We start from the raw sequence: 9,999 nt of genomic DNA on the forward strand, positions 1-9,999 counted from the left end.
ATCATCTCCAAACAGCTGCGAGGAAAACATCCGTCTGTCTTGTTCTGGGGTTTTTCCTCACACTTTGCTAAGTTCGGCATTGTGAAGTTGCAGTTGTGTCAGTTTGTGATTTCCAAAGAAGACAACAGTTCACTGAGGTAACAGCAGCAGCCTGATCACACATCAGGGACGTCGTTAGGATCTTGAAGCATCAGCCCAGCCCCGAAGTCTTTCACACTTTCAGTTACAGCAATTTTTAGAAATTATTTATTAGAATGTTTTAGTGAAATTAAAATAAAACATCAGACACTGTGTGCTTCCTAAAGGTTGAAGGCAGATGTGTTGGAATAATAAGAATAAGAAACATACTGAAAATGAAAAAAGACAAAGAAATCAGTGAAAACTGGAGTTTTTCGACTTTGTTACTTTTTTTAAAACAGCAGAAGAACAAAGTTGATGTGAACTTTTACGTCTTGCATGTTGATTTTGACCCAGGTGTTATCCACATATCTGTGCCTGTGGCTTAGTGCTCTCACTATGAAGGAGCCAAGAGCCCTACTTCCACTCCGTCCATGGCCCTCGTTGTATTTAAAACATGTTGAGGCAGCGGCCTATCAGTGTGCAAGTATCACTGGAGCTGGTTCAGTTTCCTGACAGTCTCCACTGCTGCAGCTGTATACAAGTGAGACCGCATCAAAGGAGGCTACGGTTTCAATAACTGATTCATCCCTGGAGTATGGAGCTTTTTGAGGCTTGAATGAATTCTTAGTCAATGTTATGTGGCCAAGTAAACAAACCAGATTCCTCAGGAAATTATCGGGTGAAAGGTCTAAACTGAAGAGTGAGAGAAAAAGCAGCCAAAGGAAAAAGATTAAAAAAGAAAAGAAAAGTTTGACTCCTTGGAAAATGGAAAGAAACGAGGCGAGGCTCACTACTTTTACACTGTATTTGAACTTTTCATCAAACTGCATTAAACAAAGAAACTAATTATTATTGAAATAACAATATCTAAGCAGTCATCAAGGGTCACTACTGGTTTGCCTTCTACAGGCTAATATTTACATCAAGCTTTCTCTTTATTCCTATTGGACGTCTGTCACGTCCTCTTTAGTTTTGTTATTTATTTTTTCCTTTAAATGTCGACTAATTCCTTGGATTCAGTTATTTCATCTTATATATCTGCTTTGTCCTGTTGTATTTACGACGGTTTTTTTCTACCTGGACTGAGGGATGGGGCTAAACTGATAAAAGCAATTACAAGGTATGTGAGTGTGTCATTAATCTGCATTCTGTTATTTCAGTTCAATCATTGTGAAACGTACTTGTCTGTTGTTTAACAATTCTGTGTATCCATTCTTGTTGTTGCTTCAATAAAAATATCTTTGAGGAAAAAAATGTTACATCGACTGTCCTTTGATTCTTGTTTCTGCCATTTTTCTGCATTTGATTTATTTGACACAAACTGTTGTGTGTGGTGTCTTAAATGTTCACTAGATTGCACTGAGCCAGTGAACCAGAAACAGTGAACGTCATTTATAGTAATGCTCTTTATGTTTGGGACCATCTACATATGTAGTGTGTTATATTACCAGGTTTCCACTGAGGCACGTACATCTGAGATTGTTTACTTAAAGTCATGAGTTTTTATTAAAAAAGGAGTGTGACCGTGGGTACTCACTCTTGTGCACTGGCTTAGGTTCAGTTTGAAATTTGCTTTTCAGTTGCGTGAGAACATGCATGTAGACAGCGTGGGAAGTATGACTGGCAGTTCTGACAGCAATATCAATGAGAGCTTTATCTTCACACTGCGGCCGAGCCCACTCCCACCCTGCAGCAGCTGCGCCTCGTGTCTTCCTCATTTACAAAGCTTGCTCATTGCTGAAGTGCTCTACAACCTTTTTTGCGCCACGGAATATTTCCACGGAGTTGTCGCGGATAAATAAAACAAAATAAAATGATACGACCAAGAGAACAACTGTGGTATTTTGTAAATACAGTATTAAATACGTGGAGGAGCAGCACCTCTAACATGTACAGCAAATCAGTCCCATAACAATGATTAATGCAAGCAGACGTCAGACAAAACCCCCAAAAAGAACCCAAACAAAAGAAAAACATGTAATGGAAGTACATTTTATTTTTTTAACAAAGCATGATGTTGATGCCAAACCATGAGAGCAAAAAAGATGCATACAAACAAAAGTAAAACTGCAAACTAGCTGGAAGATACTTGTGCTGTAAAGAACAACAAAGTCATCAGGTTAACACATTTCACGGAGCTTTGCCTCCTTGCTGGGAGGACACTGGGTCCACCGTAGAAAAGAGTTCTCTTACACCTGACAGCCAATTATAACCCGGGTATGAAAGTCGGACCAGCCAGAAATGGTCCCGATGGTTAAAAGACTGAACGCCATATTAAACTGCTGTGACACGCGATGTAAAGCATGATGTTTGAGGTAACTAAACCTTGGGAATGTGACTAACGATACATGTTTTGCCAGATTCTGCTCACAGAAGCCAGAGATCAGTGTTAATTTCATTTCAGGTTGGCAAATATTTATGAGGCTTTTGATCCAGAAGCACCGTCTTCATCATCAGGTGGACACGCCACAAAATCAGCCAACATTGACGCCATGGCTTCATCGTCCATCTGAAAGAGAGCGACGTCACACAGTGTAAAGCACAAGTTCATACAGTCAGGTCATCACCCTGACCGAAGAAGCTTTCAATCAGTGGACAAACAGCAGCTACCATCTGCATCTTAACGAGGGATTAAAAGCAATACCTTTTTCTTCTCTGGGCTTTGCCCCACCTCTTCTTTTCCATGTCCTTCCTCCCTCTTCCTCTTCACTCCTTTTCCCTCCTCTCCATTACTCTCCTGCCCTCCCCCTGCTCCCGTCTCCGGCTGCTCTGCTTCCTTTTCAGAGCTCTTCTCAGTGTCTTCTTCCTGTTTCTCTGTCACATTTGGTTCTGTTGCGTTTTCAGAGTCTGCCACTGCTGTCGAGTCTCCTGCTTGAACAGCTTCGAGCGGTTCGTCCTCACAGCTGGGCAGCTGGTTATCGCTCGCGCTGGCGTCCTCTGCAGGCTCAGCTGCTGATTCCTGCTGATACAGACAGAAAGCTTCAGTTTCCTTGTAATACTCTCTTTATTTATCATATATAGGAGAAAAACACATTTCTAACAGAGACTGTGTAGTAATACTTCATGTGCATTTGTACAAATATATGACTGAGCTGCTGAGATAATCTGGAGCTCAGACTGTGACGATCACATTAGAAAATCAGGCTTTTTGTGAGAAATTCATGTATATTTTGTATATAAGGCCACTGCAGCATAATCAGGGTCACCTGATCCAGCCCCAGCTGTTTACTTTATGAAGGGAAAGTTTGATCTTACCAGTAGAGGGCGTCTGTCTTTCTACTCTGACCTACTTTCTCAACAGGACACTGCTGAAAGCAACAACTTTGTTTCCATGAAGCGTGTCATGGATATCAGTGGCCTTGATTACACTGATAAACCTTTTTATTCTTCATGCTGCACCACCTGCTGTTGCTCTTCATGACATCATTTCCTGTCTCCATTTTTTCCGCTCTTTCCTTAAATCTGCTGGTCCCGTGAAAGGCCCACTTACACTCTGAGTTACTTGTACTGCAAAGCCTCATTACATTGTCTAATGCATTCAGCACGCTGAGCTGTGTAACGCTGTCATTCAACAGTATGATTCACAAAGCTGCAGGATCTACCTGTTGACTGGCCGGTTGTTCGGACTCCGCTGCTTGCGGCTCGTCCTCCTTGGCTCCCTGCTCCCACGAACACTCCTCTTTCTGCAGCTCTGCTCCGGCTTGCTCCCTCTCCTCCTCGGCCTCCTCTCGCTCCTCCAACGCTCCTCCGGTGACACACAGGATCTGCGGCATGGTGGGGTCATCCATCCTTTCGTTGTCCTCCTCTTCTACTTCGCCCTCCCGAGCCGCTTCGAGGACTCCGATGCTCTCCACCTCCTGCACCTTCATCGTGTCCTCTCCGAACAGCGCCCTGTTAGTTTGGATCTCCTCTATCCCTCCTTCTGTGCGTTCCTCCACATTAAATGCAGAAATCCGTCCCTCATCCAGCTTCCCCTCCTGAATCCCCGACCCTCCGTCTTTGTCTTCGACTCCCTCCAGAGGCGGTATGTCGCCATCCTCTTCCTCTTCTTCCTCCTCTTCCTCCTCCTCCAAATCTTCACCGTCTTCTTCATCCAGCTCCTCATATTCCTCCCCATCAAAAAACTCATCAGCTAACTCACTTACATCCTCCTCTTCGTCCTCCTCATCTATCCCCTCCTCCTCCTCATCCTCCTCCAGCTCTTCATCTTCATCTATGTCCTCATCATCTTCCTCTTCATCATCAGTACTGTTAATATTGATGACAGCAGAATCTTCGCTGCTGGCAGCAGCAGCTGGTTGCTGGTGGAGGTGCCGACCCTGCTGACTTAATTGATTCTGCAGGTGCATCTGGAGCGGTAACCCCATGGGACCAGCCTGGCTTGCCGTCGAGGGCTGCATAAGCATCTGCTGGAGCTGCGGTCTGCCAGGCAATGACTCCCCCAGACCAACAGGTGGAGCTGTAAAGGTGCTGGAGTTCAAAGGTGGAACCAGGGAGACCACCGAGGCACTGGAAGGAGGAAAGGAGTTGATGGAGGTGGTGGAAGCAGTGAGGAGGGGGGAAGAGGCAGCCAGGTCATTGGGCAGAGAGACCCCGTCTATTGTGGCTGCGGCTGCCGTAGTTGGGACCATGGTGACAGATTCTGCACCTGCGAGTGTCACACCAGTGCCACCCGGTGCAGAGGAGGACATGCTCTGTGAGTTTGCTGCTGCGTCGTCCTGCTGAGTCTCCATGTTAAGCATACCCGGAGGAACAATGACCACGCTGTCGTCCGAGTCACTTGCCAGAGAGATCTCGACGTCTTCGGCTTCCTCTTTGTCAAAACGCACAAACACGGGTCTCTGTCCCTCCGGAGGGCCCAGGCCTGCAGGATCAGGCTGGTGGTGCGAATGTGGGGACAGAATCATGTCTCCTGCAGTCGGACCCTGGCCTGGAAGTCCCGGAACCAGAGACAGATGGTTCTCAAAAGAGCTCAGAAGGGAAGCAGGGCCCAGGTTGACAGAGTGACGGGCGGGAAAAGGAGGGCCAGGGGCAGGACCTCCAAGCAGGGTTGGCAAGGTTAATCCAGGGGCAGGTCCCTGGGAAGAGGGGAGGACCGGAGTGGTGGAGGAAGGTTTCATGGTGAGAGGTGGCAAAGGAAGGGCGATGGAGGGAAAGCGGGGATGAAGGATCAAGTTACAGATGGTCAAGGCCTCCGCGCAGAACGAAGACACCTGAGAAAGTGGACGATGGGTTTGATTAAAAGCTGGAAACAGTGAGCAGACAAACACTTCATGTTTTTGCCAAGTCTGAAACTGTTAAGTCAATCTGAGCTTTAACAGAAGACTTGAGGCAGATTGTACATCATTGTCTCCATAATTATTTTATTTCAACTTCACAGCAAGACAAATGTTGATCCTTCCACTCACTACACGTTGCTACATTTTAAAAACCTTTTTGCAGCGCTTCAGGTCCTTAGGGCTTACCTTAACATTCCTGTCGGTGCGCCCGTTACTGAGGATTGACACAGCACAGGTCAGAGGTGGGGGCCAACAGGGTGAGGGGACCAGGACCAGGGCCAGCAATAACCTTCAAATTCATACAAGTGAAACAGCTCCTTCAGTCCAACACGAAGCTAAAGTGAACTTTTGCATCTACAGAACATAGACCAGTTCGGGGCCCACAGTGGTGCTGGTGCTAGGGTGGTGTCAGACTGGGTCCAGTCTGAATAAAGCACTGTGTGGACATTCCTTCAGTCAACAGTGGAACATTTAAACTCAACCTGAACAAAAAGCAGGAGGAGCACCGTAACACTACTGGAACACTAATGTGTGGCTCATCGTTAACATGAAGATCGTACCTGTACAGTTCTCGTCGAGTCAGAGCACTGCTGTACTGCCCACTCGCGCTTCCTGCAGATTCACATGCATTGCTGCTGCAAGACTGCTGCTGCTGCAGGCGCACACACAGTGGCAGAACCACCTCATGGAGCCGCTTGAAGGAATCGACAGGACACAACAGTGTAATCGTTCGTTATTAAAAACAATAAAATGAAGAGTCTCTCCTGCAATACACCAAAAATGCTAAATGATGGAAAAAACAAACGAAAGCATTTTACTTTACAGCTGCAGATCATCACAAGATGGGAAACGTGTCTTACTACATCATAACTTGTAATCAGTATCCCATTTTAACCCTACGCCACAACCTGACGTGGACCTGCTGAGACATGTAACTACACGTCGACGCTAACCACACCACTTACAGTTACAGCCGAGTAATATTACACTGAAACTGATGCAATTGGATAATAATGGTCCACAAACTGAAGCTAATGATGTGGGAACTGCAGGGTAACAAGAATGCAATAATGTGCTAATTCCTATGTTATTACTACTCTATTACCTGCGCTAGGTTCTGTGTAATAAGCAGGAAAACGGCCTGTTTCTATTTAATAACACATTAATAACCATGTTAATCTTTTAAAACAAACTGCTAGTCAAGTAAAATGATCATGCATAATGTTAATAATTAGTTTAAAACAATAACACACATGAATCCATTAAACTGTACACTGAAAAATTCAGTTTTAAAAGAAGAACAAGGTTTAAACAGATGATGTTCGGCAGCACTTTGAGCAACAATTTCACAGATATGGGCGTTCTCTATTTAAAAAAGTAAACATGCATCACTATAATTTGTGTATAAAGTTACATAATTTCTTTTCTGGCTACAAGAACATATTAGAACACGTTGGGATATTTCATGTGGATCATTAGAAATGCACTGTGGGTGGAGGAAATCGTTGCTTAAAGAACTGCAAACATCACGTCTGCTTAAACACGGATCTTCTTCCAAAGCGGGCGGCTCGGTGCCACTCGCTGCAGCAGAGGCTGATCTGTGGATGGTTGGAGACGCCTGTAGAAAGTGTCTCCCTCTGCTGGGCACTCTTTTGTAGCGCTTATGTTACTTTAAATCACATTTACCTTGTGAATGTCGTCCTTCAGTAGCGTCCCACTGCTCTGTATGATCTGTCTCAGTGCTACAAGGATGACAAAGGTCAGTCTGGTATCAGAATATCATACGTAGTATACCAGTAAACTCCCAATAACATTAAACTTGGTTTGCATCTCACCCCTGACAGCTGCAAGGCAGGTATCTTGATTGGCTAGATGGTCTCCTTTCCTCTGCAGCGATGGCCCGACTGTATCTGCCATCACCAAATGCTTCGTCCTACGAGGGCCGGGCTTTCCTCCAGGAACAACATCAGCCGATAGTCCCGCCCGGAGCTGGAAACAGGACACCCCACGCACAGGAGCAGGAACAGAAGAAAGCTCAGCACATCCCAACAAACCACTGGTTCCCTTTAGTTTCATAAAGGTCAGAGCTTAAAGTAAATTTTTTAGATTTAGTGCTCATGACTAATCTCTTAGTCGACTAACCGTGGGAAAAAATGGACGAGTCTCAGATATCAAGTTAGATTTGATAACCCTTTAGTGGAAAACCTCCAAAACTAATAGCAAAGCATTTTAAACAATTACATTCTTATGTTCTCTGTTTGAAACTTCATGACCACGACTTCAAACTAAAACAGCAAAACAGTGAATCATCCGGCGTTTTTCTTCTGCTTATCTGGAGTCAGGCTTTGGGGCAGCAGCCTCCCTCTTATCACCTCCTCCAGCTCATCTGTTGAAATGCCGAACATTTCCAAGGCCAGCTGATAGATCTGTCGACATTAGCAGTCTCCTTTAGACGTGGAGGAGTAGCGGCTCTACTCTGAGCCCCTCCTGAATGACTCAACTCCTCACCTTATCAGTAAAGGCGAAGCCTCTCTGCGATGTTTTTCTAACAGTGTTAACAAACTATGAGGCCTAGATGATCAGATTTATGGCGTTTCTCAACACTGATGCGCCATCTGGTGGCAGTGCATTGATACAGACTAGTGACGACGACTAGTCCAAATGCATCTTTCCCCTACCTTGACAGACTCTGCTCCTGGTGTGATGTCCCCGAGTAGGTGGTTAAAGAGGAGCTCCGAGTGCCCCGGGCTTCCCTGAAGGATGCTAGAAGACGCTCCGGCAACCTGGACCCACAGCTCCAAGGTTCTGTACACTGACACCCGCACTGCACTGTGGGAAGGAGGAGAGACAAGAGATGAATATACTTGATGACACATTATTAAATCTTCCCCAGTGCAGCAGCTCAGACTGTCCCCAGTTTCCCATAATGTTACTAAAATAAGCTCCTCGATCCCCACACGGTGTTTTCATTTCATCTTCTTTGTGTTGCAACAGATCAGTTAAGACTTTCTTTCTTTTCTCGGGACTAAAAACCTCTAAATGGTCATCATTCACTCCTTTAGACGTCTGCGAGCACACACAGCGTGCTAAGGACGCTTCAGGGCAGCGATGAGAACGGTGATCTTACATCAGCCTCTCTGAGGAAACCTTTGTAAAGATTTTGTTACTTCCAGTTGTTACAGTACTTGGTGGTTGTCTTGGCAACCACTGACTCTGCTCCACAGGCTCTCAGGGGCAACTGTAGGTTGTAGCTACACACACGCTGCACACACAGAATGAAATATGATGCACTAGCTGATATTAGGTGTGTACGAGGTTTCCAACTGCAGGCTGAACTTCAGTCAATACTCCAAACAGCAGCTGTGCGAGGCTGTGAGTCACCTGTAGGCCCTCTGCTGTCCCACACTGGTCTCAGGTAGGGGGGTCCAAGCAGAGAGTGTTTGAGAAAACAGCCTCTGTATTACTGCAGCGTACTGAACCATGCCGACCCGTACTCTGTAACACAGCACAAATCCAAGAGTCAGGCTTGCAGGAAATCAAAATGTGGCCTCCTGCGTGTGTGCGAGTACTCACACAGTGATCACACTTGACAGGACTTCCAGGGTGATGCTGTGTATGATGGGGAGGACCAGCAGCCTCACACTTCCATCTCCTGTTAAATTCTGACACACAAAGTCAAACGTGCATTAAGATCAGTACTGCTTTTGACACGGTCTCTGTTCAATAAGTGTTATTGTGTGTGTGCTCACTATGCTCTTGGAGCTGACAGCAAGGGCTCGGCACACCAAGTTGAGCATTGGCCTGACGGGCAAGCGCACAGCTGAGGCGGGATCTACTCTGATGGAAGGAAACGACAAAGGAATGCAACGAGTACCAGAAACAATGAAAGCCTTTACTGCTCGTACAGGTTTTTATTAAACAAAGGGGCCTTTGAGTGTATTTGTGTAAATGTTACAACTATGCTAAAAAGCTGAGGTAAAGAAATAAGATATACAACTGATTCAATTTGGTGTTTTCCAGATGTTTTCTGTATCCCAGTTATCCTAATACCAGCTTGGTCAATAATGCTCATTCCAGTTAGTTCAGAAGTCTGATGTCAGAGCTCTGACACGACTTCACTCCTAAACTGAGCACGTCGCAGTAGTAAAGTCTAAAGATTGCTTTGCTTCTTAGTAATGCAAAGCATCTGTGCATCACTATCGATACAGAAAATGCTCCACCCACAGCTGCAGCATGTTCATGCAGACAGCCTGACCACAGATTGGTTTAATAGGGTCACAGATACACGACAGTGGCAGCACAGATTAAAGGTTGTGCAGGAGGGTCAAATCCAAGTTGAGTCATTCCAGATGAAACCTCTGAGTGGGAAAGGTGTGTGTGCTTGTCTGCATGTGTTGTACCTAAGTGTGTGTTTGAGTGCGAGGCACACAGCAGTGTATCTGTGCTGGAGCTGCAGGAGCAGCAGGGGATCTGTTGGGTCCAGGTGAGGAAAGGCCAGCTCCATCCCGGGACCTTGATACTGCATCGCTCCATCTGTGACCGCAAGAAGCAGTCGAGTGTGAGTAACCTCGGGTAAACAGAATCTCCTCCTCTGTGTGGG

The 9,999-nt window shown here is 45.8% G+C and overlaps 1 protein-coding gene across 1 annotated transcript; it reads right to left on the minus strand.

Moving 5' to 3' along the window:
- Nucleotides 1-2,096: 2,096 nt before the first annotated feature.
- Nucleotides 2,097-9,958, minus strand: LOC113018220 (proline-, glutamic acid- and leucine-rich protein 1-like). The gene is made up of 12 exons (XM_026161291.1): nucleotides 9,800-9,958; nucleotides 9,149-9,236; nucleotides 8,973-9,061; nucleotides 8,781-8,894; nucleotides 8,078-8,228; nucleotides 7,235-7,388; nucleotides 7,086-7,141; nucleotides 5,960-6,093; nucleotides 5,586-5,688; nucleotides 3,723-5,333; nucleotides 2,765-3,079; nucleotides 2,097-2,629 (listed from the first exon to the last, which is right to left on the minus strand). Exons 1-12 carry the CDS (start codon nucleotides 9,922-9,924, stop codon nucleotides 2,537-2,539), a joined length of 3,033 nt encoding a protein of 1,010 aa, XP_026017076.1. The 5' UTR covers nucleotides 9,925-9,958; the 3' UTR covers nucleotides 2,097-2,536.
- Nucleotides 9,959-9,999: the final 41 nt, after the last annotated feature.

Source organism: Astatotilapia calliptera, chromosome 3 (assembly GCF_900246225.1).
Source record: "Astatotilapia calliptera chromosome 3, fAstCal1.2, whole genome shotgun sequence".
Lineage (NCBI taxonomy): Eukaryota > Metazoa > Chordata > Actinopteri > Cichliformes > Cichlidae > Astatotilapia > Astatotilapia calliptera.

Excerpts from the sequence above, each read along its gene's own strand:
- LOC113018220 (XM_026161291.1), bottom strand. The coding sequence starts at position 9,924 with ATGCAGTATCAAGGTCCCGGGATGGAGCTGGCCTTTCCTCACCTGGAC. Across the intron at positions 9,237-9,799 it reads GCACTCAAACACACACTTAG|AGTAGATCCCGCCTCAGCTG; the intron begins GTACAACACATG and ends TCCTTCCATCAG. Across the intron at positions 7,389-8,077 it reads CAGGAGCAGAGTCTGTCAAG|CTCCGGGCGGGACTATCGGC; the intron begins GTAGGGGAAAGA and ends TCCTGTTTCCAG.